This window comes from Mixophyes fleayi, chromosome 6 (genome assembly GCF_038048845.1).
Source record: "Mixophyes fleayi isolate aMixFle1 chromosome 6, aMixFle1.hap1, whole genome shotgun sequence".
Taxonomy (NCBI): domain Eukaryota; kingdom Metazoa; phylum Chordata; class Amphibia; order Anura; family Limnodynastidae; genus Mixophyes; species Mixophyes fleayi.
In genome coordinates, this window is record NC_134407.1 from 18,704,899 (window position 1) to 18,725,294 (window position 20,396).

Consider the following 20,396-nt stretch of genomic DNA (forward strand, 5'->3'; position numbering starts at 1 on the left):
GTTATTCAATTGACCCACTGATGACAGACCCGGTTGGCACAATATTCCCAATATAAGGCCCGAGTCTGTCACAAAATCATCATCATCATCATTTATTTATATAGCGCCACTGATTCTGCAGCGCTGTACAGAGAACTCAGTCACATCGGTCCCTGGCCCATTGGAGCTTACAGTCTAAATTCCCTAACATACACACAGACAGAGAGAGACTAGGGTCAATTTTGATAGCAGCCAATTACCCTACCAGTATGTTTTTAGAGTGTGGGAGGAAACCGGAGTACCCGGAGGAAACACATGCAAACACGGGGAGAACATACAAACTCCTCACAGATAAGGCCATGGCCGGGAATTGAACTCATGACCTCAGTGCTATGAGGCAGAAGTGCTAACCACTTAGCTACCGTGCTGCCCAAATGCCTTGAAGATTGTACATTATCTTCCATCACCGCAACTGACTTCTGTGCTGCAACTCTGTTTAAGAGCACCCTCATCTAGACAGTGTGGCTGTAGTATCAAACTTCTTATATGTCTGTACATTGGGCTACACTGAGCTCCGGAGATGCACATATCATTTCCAATGGTCCCCAGATTTATGCCTCTCTATAATGATAGCTCTGACATGTTTGTAATTCTCTTACAATTGTATTTTTTTTCTCTCTCTCTCCTTTTTAAGTCTCTACCATGCTATAGGACCTCACAGACAGGGGTATATATATTTACAAAATAATTGACAACAGATTCATTAATTGCTTATACAGGTGGAATCAATGAACAAATTGCGTGACTTTTGAGGTAATGAATTGCCCCTGTGCAATTATGAGCTTTCACTACAAAGGCGAGGACTATGTTTTACATGTATTCATTTGTTTTTCATCTTTAGTAATTTGTGGAAAGGTTTTAAAATATTTATTTTGATTTTCCATGGTACTCAGTGCTTTGTGAATCAATGCCAAAAAACGCTACTTCGATCTATTTCAAATTAAGAATCTACAGCAACAAAATATGAAAAATGTGTTGCAGGATGAATAAGGCAACGTAGATCCAGCAGGTGCGAACAATTTGATTTACCCAATCTAAACACTTTTCAACCTAATTTAAATGCTTTCCTCTTAGTGTTATTCTCCCTGTCACCCAGTGGAAAGGACATCTATTTGCACTGTTACACATGAGCCTTCCACACTAGAGCGAGCAGTGGTGTAGAAACACACACCATTTCTATTCTTACTCATCGAAAATCATGAAATCATAAAAAAATACTTATTCCCATAATGAGGTACAGTTTACCCCCAAAAAAGTAATTGCTATGAACTAAAAAAAATGTGAATCCCAGTGAAAAGTGATTTAAAGACAAACTGAGCCTGAAGGAGGTTAAATCTACTGTCCATGCTCGCTGGACCACCTGCTAGATACAGTTTACATTGCATTTATAAGTGTTGACAACAGGGTAGACAAATTGGGGTGTCATGTGACTTGTGAAGATCCCCCGAGTGAATAAAGAAAGTCAATAAAAATATAAGTAAAACAATAATAAAAAAAATCCAATTCTGTTTCTCCCTGTTTTAAAATACACTGTAAACATACACATATTCAGTATACCTCTACTCAGGAAGAAATAATTAAAGTTTCAGGTAAATAACTTGGTGCGGCCTATTTTCTTGAACGTAACCTTTGAGGAATATCTTTTGCCTATGGTTCCCTGTATTTTACAAATTGTATATATATATTTATTCCTATATGAGCCCCAAAGAAAGCTATATTTGTCCCAAAGAATAATATAACCTTTGCTTAGATAGAGAATAAAAATGTAACACTTATTTCATGTATCTCATGTTGATGAGTCTGGACTACCTCCATGTAAGGGGTTACACTATGTTTCATGGTAAATAAAATTATACTAAAGTGCTTATTTGAATTGCTGAAGCATTGAAATATTTGAGAAAATAGGTACCATATAATTTGCTTTGTGAAGCTGATTGTTCCTCGTTGTACATGTGATTAAGCTGTGTTTGCTACAGGGCAGGTAGATAAGTACACCCACAACATTACAGTTGATATTATATAATTTTTTGTTGAATATGTAAAGGAGATGATCACACTGGAGGGATCTATCTGGTAATTATGGCATTATGTGCACTTACTGTGACTGGATTCCCTCTGGTCCGTGTGGCTGGAGGAGATACTGGTGGACAATCTTATCCCTCAATGTTCCAGCCAACTTGATTTTTTTTCTTAATCGATGTAGATTGATGATATAAAGTGTAATGGATCCTCGCACATAGTTATGGCTTATATGTAAAAAACAGAAAGACATTAGCATCACACACAAAATGAAGAACCTACCACAATTCAGATAATAATAATAATAATAATAATAATAATAATTCATATAAAATGGTGAACCATTAAAAACCAAACAAACAAATAAACTTTTGAATGTTGTGGCTGCTTTAGCTAAACACAAGTTTATTTATTCTTGAGGGATGCTTTGAGTTAGTACATTCTTGCAGTCTGTCTGTGACTTTACATTTACAAGGTAATCTCTCAGCAAGTGTCCCAGCTTCACACCATTTACTTGTTTTTAAGGAAACAGTTTACTTTTGTTTGAAATATACATACTATGATGTTAGTAAAATTATTCCTTTAGTAACATGAATTATTATATATATTTCTAAAAAGTATAAAGTTGTGAATGTGGTAGGCACTTTGCGCATTGCTTGGCTAAAGAGACATTATGTACATCTGTCATTCAATAACTGTATTTCATTAATACTAGTAATATTATGTACTTGCCATATATAGCGTGCCACTGAGTTGGTATGGTCACTGCTGAGCTCTGAAAACATATGTGCTCTCATATAAAACACTTGTCAGGTGTTTTCAATAGAGCTTCCTCTACGGTGGGACATTTATTTTCTATACACAACAGTACCACAATGCATGTTATTGCCAGGTAAGGCAGGAGACCACCTAATGAAGGTCTGCAGGAGATGACCTTTATGAAATATTATTTAGTTTCAGTATATGAATATATAAATTGCTGATGGATTCGGTCCAGTGGTAGTTATACCCTGTGTTGGTTTAATTGACAGTTAGTGTTGGCAGATGCAAGAACTTGGGCTACCAGTGGCAGTTAGCACTCGGAGCTTCAGGAGTGTACCCTGCAAACCAATGGGAGGTCACTACTAAATTAGTTTACTCAGAGTGCAAACAATTTCAGTAGTGTTGACAGCAGAGGTACCTGACTGACTGTAAACTTTACAGAAAGGAAAAGAAAATGGTTATACAATTAAAGGGGCACACCTTAGGGATCACACAAATTATATCCATGGGTAATATAGATAGGGTAGAAATAGAGACACTTGATTGAAGGAAATCCAAAGAAAAACATTAAAACATAAACAGAACATAATAGCCTGATGATATTATATTCTAATATATTTGTTTGCATTGATAAACTGATAAACAGGGATTTATTTGACAACTGTTGAATAACTGCAAGTATACATCTTTTCATACTCCAGTTTAAATATCTGTCTCATGTTACCTTATTATTGTGTGTAAGGAAAACAATTATATTCAGAGGTTTAATTCTCCCCTCTCCACATTCACATTTATCATAGTATTCTTAGTACTATGGATGGCTTTCCTGACAGTGTCCAATGCCTATTTGTTTATTCCTTGCACTATAGCAGGCTGGTTGTCACATAAATTATATTGTTACTCTTTATTTGCACCAACAAGAATAATCTCTAATAGTGTTACAAAGACGTTGTATATGTATATTTATATTGTATCCTTATTAATATCTCTTGTGCTACAATTTAGATAACTATAACGGTGTAGAAGAAACCACTATGCTATATTTTATTGTTCTTTTACTATATTTTGAGGCAATGTATTTACCATGAATAGCAGTGTATTTTCCCTCTTTCCTAATACATAGGTAAGGGTTTATCCTAATGTAGATCTCTGCACCTTTATCAGTATGTGATTGTAGCTTCTGCTCCTCATTGTATTGTAACTCTATGCTCTCTCCCAATATTCTGCCTGTGTGTGAGTTGACAAATGTTCTATTTCCTGTGCATGAGTTAACAGGAGTCAGGATTCTCCATCTCTGCACATTACAGTGTTCCCTTATACCAGTGTTGGCTAACCTGTGACACTCCAGATGTTGTGAAACTACAAGTCCCAGCATGCTTTGCCAACATATAGCAGCTTATTGCTGGAAGGGTATGCTGGGACTTGTAGTTTCACAACACCTGGAGTGTCAAAGATCAGCCAACACTGCCTTATACTAACTGCGGAAATTCCGTTTGTAGCTGGACCTCTATAGCTCTTGGGATTTCTCTTAGATCTGTCCTGGAGTATTGATTGTAGGTTTACCAAGTTCCTGCTTCATTAGCTAAGCCCACTATTTACCAAAGTAACTATACTATTTTGAAAGGAATTATTCTAAAGTTCCTCTCCCTGCATACAGAATGATCACATCAGCAGAGTATACTTTAACATTTAACTGATTATAAGCTGCATCACCTGCAGCTAGCTATCTGTAACACCCTACTTGTGATGTCACTCGTCACCACCTAACGCTTGATCAAGGGTGAAAGTGACAATAAACTTCCTGCAGAAAGAGCTGTGTCCTGTATGAAACTGGAGTGTTGCTTTCAGGGCAGTAACTAGGGCTGTGCGACAGGGGCGACTGCCCAGGACGCAACGCTGAAGGGGGGCGCAATTTAGGAATATTTTAGGTTAATTTGGTTAAAATTGAGGGCTAGGGGGGCGGCATTTGTCTTTCTCGCCCCGGGCGCTAGATTTCTCAGTTACGGCTCTGGTTGCTTTGTACCTTTGCCACAATAATAGGGCTTTAATTCGTACATTTGGTAACAGGGATCTGATGACAGCCGTTAGGATGGGATTTGATGTGTGCACTTGCCAAAAGAAAGGGTTATACGTTGTGTACATCACTGAAGAATGGTCGCTGCTTTGTAGACCACCTGCTAGAAAAGAGTTCAACAATTCATATGTACAGTATCTATTCATGCATACAATAACTATTCCATGTGGCAGACAGGAGTAACGTACTTTTAGCATATATGGTCCTCTCGTAAAGTGGGGGAACAATTCCTGTACATATTATCCCAGCTTACGGTACACTAGTAAGTCACTGGTCCCCATAACACAAACTTTTGGGATTTGGGTCTGGTGATGAATATCTACACACCACTTTGCTCTTTTGAGCAGTGGAACTGAAAACCCAAACAGAGCTGTACTGCGCATTTGCCGGACCCCAAGAATGTGCCAAAGAAATGAGTGGGGGCCTCAGAGAACCTGGAAAGGCATCCTCTTATTGCTGGGCCCCATTGCAGTCACTTGGGCTGCCACGGAGCCCTGCTAGTAGATTTATCCTAAATAAGTGGTATGCTGTGAACTGAAGCATGTTAAGTTATGACTAGTCAAATAACTTACTTGTGGTGGCTGGTACAATGGGCATAGATGCGCAGTTTGTCACGTATGACCTTTCCTGGGCGAGGCTTCCTCTGTATACCAGCTACATGAACTGCCAATACTTTAGGACCCACAAGCCTCTTATAAATGATCGACAACCAGTAATCCTAAAACACAGCATAATGGAAACAATTCAGACACAGAAACAGTAATGGGTAATTAACATATTTACTTCACCAGGAATTTTAATGGAAATCAATCATATTACCATACATTTCAGTTAACTGTTGATACCACACACACACATTAAGCTGAGATATGTGAATAACAGCCATCCCTCTTTCACTAAGGAGACGTTTACTGTAACTAAATTATTCCATATGTCATACTAATTTGCATAATTATTTTTAAACAGTGTGATGTTCATCCCCTGGAAACACAGTATCAATAAGAGCTGGCAGTTTCTTACTGAAAAAGCAAAAAAGCAGAGGGTAAATGCTGAGCAACTATCAACCAATCAAGCATTTATTCAAGGGACTGAAGAGGTTGTAGCATAAATAAATGAAAATCAACTTTTCAAAAATTTTGGACAAAATAATTGTATTTGAATATCACAGTGATGGACAATTTTAATCTGGCAACAGTTACCTCAATTCCATGTGATGCTTTACAATGTGCCAGAAGCATTTACGGGGAAGGAAGCATTGCAAGCAGCAAGTGACAGGAGAGAATGGCCTATAATATGCATAATTAATCAAATACCCAACAAACCCAATGCTAAAGGGCCTGGAATGTACCAGAGTGGGACTCTTCCTTTCTTCGTCAGGTGTCTGTTACCAGATCTAAGTGTCTCTGTGTCTCTACATGTGCTCATACACACCCACACTGCAGAGTGGTCGGATGTACTATTGGAACACACTATGTGCCTGATGTAGAGATGAATGTAAGTATGCTCTGTTTGCATAGCAGCAAAGACGTGTCTGCACATTGTTTCCATATCCATACTTTTTAAAACTATAGATGAGTCCGGAGCATTGATGCAACAATCCTCATCATCAAAGTCTCATCTTACACCCGGTTTAATGCTTCTCTTAGCTATAGTATAATATATATATATGTATATATATATATATATATATATATATATATATATATATAGATATAGATATATAGATATATAAAATCAAATATTATACATCTAATAGGTGCTTGCTTTACTTGCACCTGTATTTTCTTACTGTGCTGCACTTTAATGCCCCTGATCCATCTCTCCATGCACAAGCGACTGCAAGTGCAAGATAAGTGTAATTGTAAATGCACAATAGGCCCTATGTCTCTATCTCACTATGCTGTTTTTCTTGCTCACAATGTTGGTTTGGGGAAGTAAACCAAGGCTTGGTCTCACAATCAATGGAGGAACTACCACATGTGCAGGGGGTTTTCCCTCTACAGGGCACAAAAGTGAGGGGGGGTGAGTAATGGCAGATTTCCCCCTCCAAAGTCCCTGTACCACCCCCCCACCCAGCACTCCCTGAGACCCACTCGCTGAAAAGAGCAGAATCCTCTTGAGGGCATGTGCAGATGCCCCCAAAACACAGTGGGGGAAAGGAAACTTCAGCGCCGTTGTCAGGCCCCTACCCAAGTTTTGCTATGGGGCCCAGGGGTGCACTGTTCTGCCCCTAATCACTACCCAACCCACACCTCCTTCCCACTGCCTTCTTTACTACAAGCCGTAGTGTTTCCAGGATAATCTACTGATCTCTGTACACACATAATGCTATAAAGAGGGTTTAATTCTGCATGTGACCTCTGCACCAGCTCTGAATAGACCTAATGGGACATATATATATCAGACCACGTATCTCTATCAGCAGCTGAAAGACACACTAAACTAGGGGCTGCTTTGATGCTGCTCATCACTGGAACTGGCTGCAGGCACAATGTTGTCGTAAAGATATTAATAGCAATTTAAGCTTTGGAACCTGGATCAAATTAGAGCCTAATGAGTAGCTGTGTCTGATTGTTCTTTTTATTACGGCAAGTGCAGGCGAAACAGCTGGATAAAATGAGTACTATGTGAGTCATTAGCAGATTTCCTTCTGCTTCTTAGGTTAAACTCCCTGGTGTTAATACGCTCATGATTATTTCTTCTTATGAACATGCTCATTAGGTTACACATTTTCTACAGTCTCTATAGAGATCTAGAGCATGTTGTAATTGCCGTCCATGCACATATACAGTAAAACAATTGGAACGCATGAAAGTTTCTTTAGTAAAATCTGTAAAATAATTTTATTTCATCTCAGTCCCTTTATTAGCTCAGAATTGGACGTCAGCTTTCTTGTCCAATATCAGACCAATGTTACCCTTTATTCCAGGTACAAAGTGCTCCTGCGATTCGCTATTTCATCAAACCATTCATCTGGAGTTCGCTCTCACTGGCTTTTATAATGCATATTTAACACAAATTAAAAGTGCAAATAAATCCGCTACTTGATGGTGATGACTGACATTCCAACAACAGAATAATCAAATAAATAGAAATGGCTCCCTCTACCTAAAATAATTATGCAACACCAGTATTATAGCCTGGATTTGTGATTTTTAAAGCAGGGGGACAATGATTGTGGGGTCCTCCTGCAAAAGCAGCATCAGACACCGCTGGTCTGGTCACATTGTAACAGGGAAACCGCAGCATGGGATCCCCTTGTCTTAATGTGATTTTATCACTGTAAGCCATAACCCTAGCACACATCCAACAAACAGTGGGCTGGTTTACCCCTAGGAGGGTGAGGGGACCAGGCTGGGGCTGTATTATATTATGACAAGAGGACCCCATGCTGCAGGTCTCCTTGTTATAAAGTGAGCAGCCCAGCCTGGCACAGTCTGATGCTAGCTGCTGGCTTTACAGGAGGACCCCATGCTCATTACCCTCATGATATCAGAGAGAAGTTACACACAGGAATAGTTAATGTACAGTACTTTGTTTTTAATGTTATATGTTTGTAAATATTTCCTATAGCAAAGCACATTAATTGAAATGAGATACTTGGAAAAGCCTAGACTAGACTATACAATGAATGATGTGTGTGTTCCAATGGGGCAGGGACTGATTTTATAACGAATATTATCTGTACAGCGCTGCTGAAGTGGTGGCGCTATATAAATAAATGGTGATGATGAATGCATCACTGCTCACGTCTACACACAGGATTCATAGATCACATCATGCTATGTAATATTAGACACACAAACACATACACAGAAACCGTATATTTACTATATACACACACACACACACACACACATATATATATATATATATATATATATATATATATATATATATATGGCATAACTTATCGCCCAGCAGAAAGTGTACCCAGCCTTACTGTGCAAGATTAATGAAGCACTTTGCTGGTCAGGGACAGTGTGGATTCTATAAAATGTTTGTTGGACATAGAAGGGCAGATTTCTGTCTTCGTAAATGAATGTAACAGCAATACATGAAAGGTGAATGTCACGTTCTACGTTGTACATTTTTATTAGTTTATTACAGTAACAGGAGTAGTTATGTTAAAAAATTATTTTGGTTCTTATTAGAAAGTCTTACGAAATTTGAGCAGACAAATAAGATGCATCTTGGATAGATTGAATAACATAGTAATGATGGATCACTTATGTATGTATTCATTTTGCACTTTGAATGGACCTGCCATGCTTTTCCATAATGGATCTATGGTGGCTGTATGCAAATACGCTGTTCACAAAATACAAATGGATGTTATGTAATATTGTATTGTTCTGAATTGGCTACTATTGTATGTCTGCTAACTGATCATTGTTACAACATGAGTGAGAAACAATGTATCATGTAAAAACAAACCCGAGTCCCTTCCATTCTATACTAATACCACATGTCGTCAACATAGTATTTGTCTGTATCTAGCAGAATTGTTTTGTGTCAGCAGTACTGTAGATGTCATACGTTCTTTAACATTGGCAACTTGACAAAAAATGTTTTACGTTATAAAAACAGTAGTTCATGTCAACACATAAATCAGACAAAACGTCTACATTCTATTACACAATACAGTTTATTGTCTTCAATTTCTTACAACCACATGTTCTCCAAAGCTGGCTAATGGTAAAAGAATGAAAGAAGAATGTGTACGTTATGGTTCTCCTATTTGAGCAGCAGACTGAATTAATAAAAGGGAGTAGTCAAAATGAAGCCACAGGGTAGATGCCATAATCAATATTATACAACATGAACTGGAAGTCATTTACAGAGAGCAAAATGTCCTCTTTTTGGTGCAAGGTGGCAGAGTTTGCAGAGGAGCAATAAGTTTTCACTGATCGGTGGGCGGAGGTGTGTGGAGGGAGGGTGATCCTTGATAAGGCCTACCAGTGCACCTAGTTTTGTGGAGGGATGCAAATGGGAAATTTTGTGGTGCAAGATTATTAAATGAGATAATGGGGAGCAGAAGGTGCATCTTAGGGGCGTCATTGATTTGTGGAAGTATTTTTGCACCATTACTGATAATGGGACACATTGCACATTGCACTCAAGAAATGTGAAACTAAGCTTAATTGAGTGCCACTTGCATTGAAGGCAGCCCCTATACCCCCTCACTCTTATGATTAATGTAAGCAATAAATAAGGCTAAATAGAGCCATATAATAGCAACATGGGAAAAGGGGTCGGGGTCCAACCAGAGGAGGGCTGGCAAATTTTAGCCCGGGAGGAAAGATTAGACTCAGCAGCCTATTAAGAACACTTTAAATAGAAAAATTCAGGTGACCCAGCCCAATATAGCCACTATGGGCCCGGCCTGGGGGGCAGATACTCCCCTGCCCAGCCTGCACCTGGACCCAACAGACGTTGATGTTGTGTTTGCACTTTTGCACAATGCGATTTCCCCCACCCACAGTAAGCCTAGATGTAGTTCATAGGCGTCTCCACAGATTGGAGAGAAGGCATACGCTTGAGTGTGATGGACAGACCATATGGGCGCAGCGGTGCCATACCAAAGTGATTTGTGGTGTGTGTTCAGGGAATTAGATTAAAGCTGGTTCTTTGGTGGATATTTCAGATTTTTTACTGGTAATGAATAGGGATGAGCGCGCTCGGATTTCTGAAATCCGAGCCCACCCGAACGTTGCGGATCCGAGTCGGATCCGAGACAGATCCGGGTATTGGCGCCAAATTCAAAAGTGAAACTGAGGCTCTGACTCATAATCCCGTTGTCGGATCTCGCGATACTCGGATCCTATAAATTCCCCGCTAGTCGCCGCCATCTTCACTCGGGCATTGATCAGGGTAGAGGGAGGGTGTGTTAGGTGGTCCTCTGTGCTGTTTAGTTCTGTGCTGTTTAGTTCTGTGCTGTTTAGTGCTGTGCTGTTTAGTGCTGTGCTGTGCTGTGCTGTGCTGTGTTCTGCAGTATCAGTCCAGTGGTGCTGTGTGCTGTGCTCTGTCCTTCTGAGGTCAGTGGTGCTGCTGGGTCCTGTGCTGTGTCCTGTTCAGTCCAGTGGTGCTGTGTCCTGTGCTCTGTGCTTCTAAGGGCATAGTTATTTCCCCAATATTCCCCTGTGTTTAAAAAAATAAAAAAAAGTTTTTTTTATAAAATACCAAAAACTACTTTAATATTTTTTAATTACCACAAAATTTTCACAACCAATCCTGCAGTATAAGCCCATTGGTACTGCAATATTACCAAGTTCACACATTCAGCAGTAAAAGTCCAGTGGTACTGCAATATTACAAAGTTTACACATTCTGCAGTATCAGTCCAGTGGTGCTGTGTCCTGTGCTCTGTCCTGCTGAGTTCCGTAGTGCTGCTGGGTCCTGTGCCGTGTCCTGTTCAGTCCAGTGGTGCTGTGTCCTGTGCTCTGTGCTTCTAAGGGCATAGTTATTTCCCCATTATTCCCAAGTTTGTAAAAAATAAAAAAAAAGTAAAAAAAAATAAAAAAATTAAAAAAAAAAAAAATATATAATAATTATAACCAAATTTGCAAAACCAATCCAGCATTATAAGTCCATTGGTACTGCAATATTACCAAGTTCACACATTCAGCAGTAAAAGTCCAGTGGTACTGCAATATTACAAAGTTTACACATTCTGCAGTATCAGTCCAGTGGTGCTGTGTCCTGTGCTCTGTCCTGCTGAGTTCCGTAGTGCTGCTGGGTCCTGTGCCGTGTCCTGTTCAGTCCAGTGGTGCTGTGTCCTGTGCTCTGTGCTTCTAAGGGCATAGTTATTTCCCCATTATTCCCAAGTTTGTAAAAAATAAAAAAAAAGTAAAAAAAAAAAAAAAATTAAAAAAAAAAAAAATATATATAATAATTATAACCAAATTTGCAAAACCAATCCAGCATTATAAGTCCATTGGTACTGCAATATTACCAAGTTCACACATTCAGCAGTAAAAGTCCAGTGGTACTGCAATATTACAAAGTTTACACATTCTGCAGTATCAGTCCAGTGGTGCTGTGTCCTGTGCTCTGTCCTGCTGAGTTCCGTAGTGCTGCTGGGTCCTGTGCCGTGTCCTGTTCAGTCCAGTGGTGCTGTGTCCTGTGCTCTGTGCTTCTAAGGGCATAGTTATTTCCCCATTATTCCCAAGTTTGTAAAAAATAAAAAAAAAGTAAAAAAAAATAAAAAATTAAAAAAAAAAAAAATATATATAATAATTATAACCAAATTTGCAAAACCAATCCAGCATTATAAGTCCATTGGTACTGCAATATTACCAAGTTCACACATTCTGCAGTATCTTGTGCTACATATAATGGAGACCAAAAATTTGGAGGATAAAGTAGGGAAAGATCAAGACCCACTTCCTCCTAATGCTGAAGCTGCTGCCACTAGTCATGACATAGACGATGAAATGCCATCAACGTCGTCTTCCAAGCCCGATGCCCAATCTCGTAGTACCGGGCATGTAAAATCCAAAAAGCCCAAGTTAAGAAAAAGTAGCAAAAAGAGAAACTTAAAATCATCTGAGGAGAAACGTAAAGTTGCCAATATGCCATTTACGACACGGAGTGGCAAGGAACGGCTTAGGCCCTGGCCCGTGTTCATGACTAGTGGTTCAGCTTCACCCACGGATCTTAGCCCTCCTCCTCCTCCCCCCCCCTACAAAAAATTGAAGAGAGTTATGCTGTCAGCAACAAAACAGCAAACAACTCTGCCTTCTAAAGAGAAATTATCACAAATCCCCAAGGCGAGTCCAAGCGTGTTGGTGGTTGTCAAGCCTGACCTTCCCATCACTGTACGGGAAGAGGTGGCTCGGGAGGAGGCTATTGATGATGTAGCTGGCGCTGTGGAGGAACTTGATGATGAGGATGGTGATGTGGTTATTGTAAATGAGGCACCAGGGGGGGAAACAGCTGATGTCCATGGGATGAAAAAGCCCATCGTCATGCCTGGTCAGAAGACCAAAAAATGCACCTCTTCGGTCTGGAGTTATTTTTATCCAAATCCAGACAACCAATGTATGGCAATATGTAGCTTATGTAAAGCTCAAATAAGCAGGGGTAAGGATCTTGCCCACCTAGGAACATCCTCCCTTATACGTCACCTGAATAACCTTCATAGTTCAGTGGTTAGTTCAGGAACTGGGGCTAGGACCCTCATCGGTACAGGGACACCTAAATCCCGTGGTCCAGTTGGATACACACCAGCAACACCCTCCTCGTCAACTTCCTCCACAATCTCCATCAGATTCAGTCCTGCAGCCCAAGTCACCAGCCAGACTGAGTCCTCCTCAATACGGGATTCATCCGAGGAATCCTGCAGCGGTACGCCTACTACTGCCACTGCTGCTGTTGCTGCTGTTAGTCGGTCATCTTCCCAGAGGGGAAGTCGTAAGACCGCTAAGTCTTTCACCAAACAATTGACCGTCCAACAGTCGTTTGCCATGACCACCAAATACGATAGTAGTCACCCTATTGCAAAGCGTATAACTGCGGCTGTAACTGCAATGTTGGTGTTAGACGTGCGCCCGGTGTCCGCCATCAGTGGAGTGGGATTTAGAGGGTTGATGGAGGTATTGTGTCCCCGGTACCAAATCCCCTCGAGATTCCACTTCACTAGGCAGGCGATACCAAAAATGTACAGAGAAGTACGATCAAGTGTCCTCAGTGCTCTTAAAAATGCGGTTGTACCCACTGTCCACTTAACCACGGACATGTGGACAAGTGGTTCTGGGCAAACGAAGGACTATATGACTGTGACAGCCCACTGGGTAGATGCATCCCCTTCCGCAGCAACAGCAACAGCTGCATCAGTAGCAGCATCTACAAAATGGCTGCTCATGCAAAGGCAGGCAACATTGTGCATTACAGGCTTTAATAAGAGGCACAACGCTGCCAACATATTAGAGAAAATGAGGGAAATTATCTCCCAGTGGCTTACCCCACTTAGACTCTCATGGGGATTTGTGGTGTCAGACAATGCCAGTAACATTGTGCGGGCATTAAATATGGGCAATTTCCAGCACGTCCCATGTTTTGCCCACACCATTAATTTGGTGGTGCAGCATTACCTCAAGAGTGACAGGGGTGTGCAGGAGATGCTTGCGGTGGCCCGCAAAATTGCTGGACACTTTCGGCATTCAGCCAGTGCCTACCGCAGACTAGAGGCACATCAGAAAAGCTTGAACCTGCCCTGCCATCACCTCAAACAAGAGGTTGTGACGCGCTGGAACTCCACCCTCTATATGCTGCAGAGGATGGAGGAGCAGCAAAAGGCCATTCAGGCCTACACAGCCACCTACGACATAGGCAAAGGAGTGGGGATGCGCCTGAGTCAAGCGCAGTGGAGACTGATTTCCGTGTTGTGCAAGGTTCTGCAGCCATTTGAACTTGCCACACGAGAAGTCAGTTCCGACACTGCCAGCTTGAGTCAGGTCATTCCCCTGATCAGGCTGTTGCAGAAGCAGCTGGAGAAAGTGAGGGAGGAGCTGGTAAGCCATTGCGATTACAGCAAGCATGTAGCTCTTGTGGATGTAGCCCTTCGTACGCTTTGCCAGGATCCGAGGGTGGTCACTCTTTTAAAGTCAGAGGAATACATTCTGGCCACCGTGCTCGATCCTCGGTTTAAAGCGTATGTTGTGTCTCTGTTTCCGGCGGACACAAATCTACAGCGGTGCAAAGACCTGCTGGTCAGGAGATTGTCCTCTGAAGAGGACCGTGACATGCCAACAGCTCCACCCTCATTTTCTTCCACATCTATGGCTGCGAGGAAAAAGCTCAGTTTTCCCAAAAGAGGCACTGGCGGGGATGCTGATAACATCTGGTCCGGACTGAAGGACCTGCCAACCATTGCAGACATGTCTACTCTCGCTGCATTGGATGCTGTCACAATAGAAAAAATTGTGGATGATTACTTTGCTGACACCATCCAAGTAGACATGTCAGACAGTCCATATTGTTACTGGCAGGAAAAAAAGGCAGTTTGGAAGCCCCTGTACAAACTGGCTCTATTTTACCTGAGTTGTCCCCCCTCCAGTGTGTACTCGGAAAGAGTTTTTAGTGCAGCGGGGAACCTGGTCAGTGAGCGGCGAAGGAGGTTGCTTCCTCACAACGTTGAAAAAATGATGTTTATAAAAATGAATAATCAATTCCTCAATGAAGTACAGCACTGCCCTCCAGATACTACAGAGGGACCTGTGGTTGTGGAGTCCAGCGGGGACGAATTGATAATGTGTGATGAGGAGGAAGTAGACACTGTAGGGGGAGAGGAATCAGAGGTTGAGGATGAGGACGACATCTTGCCTCAGTAGAGCCTGTTTAGTCTGTACAGGGAGAGATGAATAGCTTTTTTGGTGTGGGGGCCCAAACAAACCAATCATTTCAGTCAAAGTTGTTTGGTAGGCCCTGTCGCTGAAATGATTGGTTTGTTAAAGTGTGCATGTCCTATTTCAACAGCAGACCTCTCAACTGCAGCTCATCCCTCCTCTGCGGGGATAATGTCTCCTGTGCTCTGACACGTCACTCTGTGTACTCTCAGCCTCAGGATCTGACACTACAGCTACCATGCCTCTTGTAGCAGCCCTCACTCCAGGGCCTCTTCCATGTGCAGTGTCCCCCTCTCTCTTGGGTTCACTATAGTGGCATGGAGTTCTCCCCCTCATCCAGGGCACACATTCCTTGCCCTGGCTCAGTCACCACGCTCAGACTTCCAGGCAATGCTGGGGGAGCCTGGGAGCTTCCACCCCAGGTCCCCAGCTACAACTCTCCTCTCCTGTGTCTTCTCTCTCTTTCTGACACTTGAAAGATCGTGCCTTTAAATGAAAAAGTCAGTCTTGATTGCACGACTATGTGCAAGTGCAACAGGGACATTTTTTTGGGTTTACAAAGTCAAACAATAACACTACGACCCTGTCTGTCTGGGGTCTGTCAATGACGAATTGTCTGGAGCATGTTTTGAGGAGGTATTGTGGCCCCGGTATCAAATTGGGTACTGGGGCCACCCCACTATGCAGTCCAGATACTTGTTTGGTGGAATTCCGACACGTGGAGGGTTTTTTAATTATATTGTGGCCTCGGTACCAAATTGTGTACCGGGGCCACCACACTACGCAGTCAAGATACTTGTTTGGTGGAATTCAGACCAGTTGAGGGTTTTATTATTATATTGTGTGGACCACTCTATCTATACCACACTACAACTCTATACCACTCTATTTCCTACTTTAATTCTATTTAATTCTATTTCCTACTTTAATTCTATTACTAATTAATTAACATAAAGAGGAACAAAAAAAACCAATTTTACCAAAAGTATAATATGACTTAGACTTACAAACACTACACTTGAAAGATCGTGCCTTTAAATGAAAAAGTCAGTCTTCATTGCACGACTATGTGCAAGTGCAACAGGGACATTTTTTTGGGTTTACAAAGTCAAACAATAACACTACGACCCTGTCTGTCTGGGGTCTGTCAATGACGAATTGTCTGGAGCATGTTTTGAGGAGGTATTGTGGCCCCGGTATCAAATTGGGTACCGGGGCCACCCCACTATGCAGTCCAGATACTTGTTTGGTGGAATTCCGACACGTGGAGGGTTTTTTAATTATATTGTGGCCTCGGTACCAAATTGTGTACCGGGGCCACCACACTACGCAGTCAAGATACTTGTTTGGTGGAATTCAGACCAGTTGAGGGTTTTATTATTATATTGTGTGGACCACTCTATCTATACCACACTACAACTCTATACCACTCTATTTCCTACTTTAATTCTATTTAATTCTATTTCCTACTTTAATTCTATTACTAATTAATTAACATAAAGAGGAACCAAAAAAACCAATTTTACCAAAAGTATAATATGACTTAGACTTACAAACACTACACTTGAAAGATCGTGCCTTTAAATGAAAAAGTAAGTCTTCATTGCACGACTATGTGCAACAGGGACAGTTTTTTTCTTTACAAAGTCAACTAATAACACTTGGACCCTGTCTGTCTTTAACATACTTAATGGGATCTCAATGACGAATTGTCTGTAGCATGTTTGGAGGAGGTATTGTGGCCCCGGTATCAAGTTGGGTACCGGGGCCACCCCACTACGCAGTCCAGATACTTGTTTGGTGGAATTCTGACACGTGGAGGGTGTATTTATTTTATTGTGGCCCCGGTATCAAGTTGGGTACCGGGGCCACCCCACTACGCAGTCCAGATACTTGTTTGGTGGAATTCTGACACGTGGAGGGTGTATTTATTTTATTGTGGCCCCGGTATCAAGTTGGGTACCGGGGCCACCCCACTACGCAGTCCAGATACTTGTTTGGTGGAATTCTGACACGTGGAGGGTGTATTTATTTTATTGTGGCCCCGGTATCAAGTTGGGTACCGGGGCCACCCCACTACGCAGTCCAGATACTTGTTTGGTGGAATTCTGACACGTGGAGGGTGTATTTATTTTATTGTGGCCCCGGTATCAAGTTGGGTACCGGGGCCACCCCACTACGCAGTCCAGATACTTGTTTGGTGGAATTCTGACACGTGGAGGGTGTATTTATTTTATTGTGGCCCCGGTATCAAGTTGGGTACCGGGGCCACCCCACTACGCAGTCCAGATACTTGTTTGGTGGAATTCTGACACGTGGAGGGTGTATTTATTTTATTGTGGCCCCGGTACCAAATTGTGTACCGGGGCCACCACACTACGCAGTCAAGATAGATAGATGCGTATCATAGATAAAGTACATTCAGTGGTGTGGGGCAAATTGAAAAATATTCAAAATGCACTGACATTATCAAAAACAAGAGGTTGTCACATGCTAAAACTCCAACATGTATATGATGGAGAGGATGGAGGAGCAGCCGTATGTGTAGTGTAATGCAGACCTGTTGAAGGTTTTTTATATATTTTATTGTGGTGCCCAGTGCCCACTCCTCTACGCAGTCCAGGTACATTTATTGGTGCGAATCAAACAAGTTGATGGTTTTCTTATTATATATATTGTGGTGACCCACTCCTCTACGCAGTCCAGGTACATTTATTGGTGCGATTCATAAAAGTTCAGGGTTTTTAATATATTGTGGTGACCCACTCCTCTACGCAGTCCAGGTACATTTATTGGTGCGAATCAAACCAGTTGATGGTTTTCTTATTATATATATTGTGGTGACCCACTCCTCTACGCAGTCCAGGTACATTTATTGGTGCGATTCATAAAAGTTCAGGGTTTTTAATATATTGTGGTGACCCACTCCTCTACGCAGTCCAGGTACATTTATTGGTGCGAATCAAACAAGTTGATGGTTTTCTTATTATATATATTGTGGTGACCCACTCCTCTACGCAGTCCAGGTACATTTATTGGTGCGATTCATAAAAGTTCAGGGTTTTTAAGATATTGTGGTGACCCACTCCTCTACGCAGTCCAGGTACATTTATTGGTGCGAATCAAACAAGTTGATGGTTTTCTTATTATATATATTGTGGTGACCCACTCCTCTACGCAGTCCAGGTACATTTATTGGTGCGATTCATAAAAGTTCAGGGTTTTTAATATATTGTGGTGACCCACTCCTCTACGCAGTCCAGGTACATTTATTGGTGCGAATCAAACCAGTTGATGGTTTTCTTATTATATATATTGTGGTGACCCACTCCTCTACGCAGTCCAGGTACATTTATTGGTGCGATTCATAAAAGTTCAGGGTTTTTAATATATTGTGGTGACCCACTCCTCTACGCAGTCCAGGTACAATTATTGGTGCGAATCATAAAAGTTCAGGGTTTTTAATATATATTGTGGTGACCCACTCCTCTACGCAGTCCAGAAAGATACCTTGTTGCAACGTTTTGGACTAATAACTATATTGTGAGGTGTTCAGAATACACTGTAAATTAGTGGAAATGCTTGTTATTGAATGTTATTGAGGTTAATAATAGCCTAGGAGTGAAAATAAGCCCAAAAACTTGATTTTTAAACTTTTTATGTTTTTTTCAAAAAAAATCCGAATCCAATACCTTAAATCCGAACCGAGACCTTTCGTCAAGTGTTTTGCGAGACAAATCCGAACCTCAAAAATAACGAAAATCCGGATCCAAAACACAAAACACGAGACCTCAAAAGTCGCCGGTGCACATCCCTAGTAATGAATGGGAAATGCAGTGTTTACTTGTCCATTTTTTCAACAATGTAACCAACTGCTAAGCGAACACATACTAAATACACATTAACACCTGGAACACAGCCACAAAACGCCTTTTCTCTGTCAATTTTTACGGGGGAATTCAATTCAGTGCCAATTGCCTCATTTGTCAGTTATATGCCCTGAATCCAGGAGGTGTGAGCGTAATCGAGACCTTTTCTCAGGCATGATGAGCATTGTTGTTCCCATAATTGAACAGCTTCACTGGCATCTGGCGCATATAAATCTAGTGTGAGCCGACACGCGCTGAATTGCGAGAAAGCTGTCTATATGATCCAGCCCTTAGAAAGCTTAATAGTTACTGCAAAACTGTAAAAAGCAGCAGCTATTATAGTGAGAGAGATGTGGGTAGGTTAGCAAAGTAAGGTTTAAAATGACAAATCAGGTAAACTGTTTTAAAAAGAAAAATTAAAAGGACAAATAGTGATCAAATTACAGAAATAGTTATCTAAAAGAAATATATCAAAACAGTAGCCAAACAAACGTTCCTGACATTTTCAAATTGGTGCTTATCTATGCAAGGCCTCCAATGAGGTGAGAACCTTGTCTCATACCACACCATCCTAAGGGTGGCAGATGTGACCTTCTCATCCCCAACATGATTCTCCCTACCTTCGCTATTGTTCTGGTCACTCATTGCAGGTGTGAGTGCCGTGATTGAGTGTGAGAGGAGTAGGGACTCTGGCCGTGTCAGTCATTGTGGTCCTGCTTGCTGTGAGCAGCCGGTGACAGGAGCGACGGAAGGGAAAGAGCGTCCCTGGTTGTATCCTCTCTCTATGTTCATGTGGGTTTCCTTCTGGTTCCCCAAGTTCCTCCCACAGTCCAAAGATAGATTTGTATATCAATTATTCTCTTACTAAATGTGCCCACGTGTCTGTGTGCATGTGGTAGGAAAATTAGTTCCAGGGACTGAAGTGCTGAATAAAGTTCTGCAGAATATAATGGTGCTATAAAAAGAATACTATGGAAATAACAACATATTCTGCAGAGAACCAGCATGACTAATGAATATTCTCTGCAATAGTTATTAGAATGTATTTCACCTGCACCAGAAAATAAACCATCTTTATCTCAGAAAAAGAAGCAGCCGCTCGGAGGGGATGAGTCTTGTATGTCACCAACTGGACAACCAACCTGTTTGATACAGCGGTGACTGATCTTGTAGTTCAGGTTCCACATCTGTCAACAGTCAGCTGACCTCGCACAAAGGCGACATGTGGAAAAGTCTTCATCAGGGGCAGGAATGAGAGGTTCAGATTTCTCGTCGCTGTTACCC

At 41.5% G+C, this 20,396-nt stretch overlaps 1 protein-coding gene across 1 annotated transcript in view; it reads right to left on the bottom strand.

Moving 5' to 3' along the window:
- HPSE2 (heparanase 2 (inactive)) overlaps positions 1 to 20,396 on the bottom strand; it is a 267,375-nt gene that overhangs the window by 19,408 nt on the left and 227,571 nt on the right. The window contains exons 10-11 of the mRNA XM_075215955.1: positions 5,467 to 5,612; positions 2,139 to 2,285 (exon numbers count right to left, since the gene is read on the bottom strand). Coding sequence (XP_075072056.1) covers positions 2,139 to 2,285; positions 5,467 to 5,612 — 293 coding nt within the window. The remainder of the gene's footprint in view (positions 1 to 2,138; positions 2,286 to 5,466; positions 5,613 to 20,396) is intronic.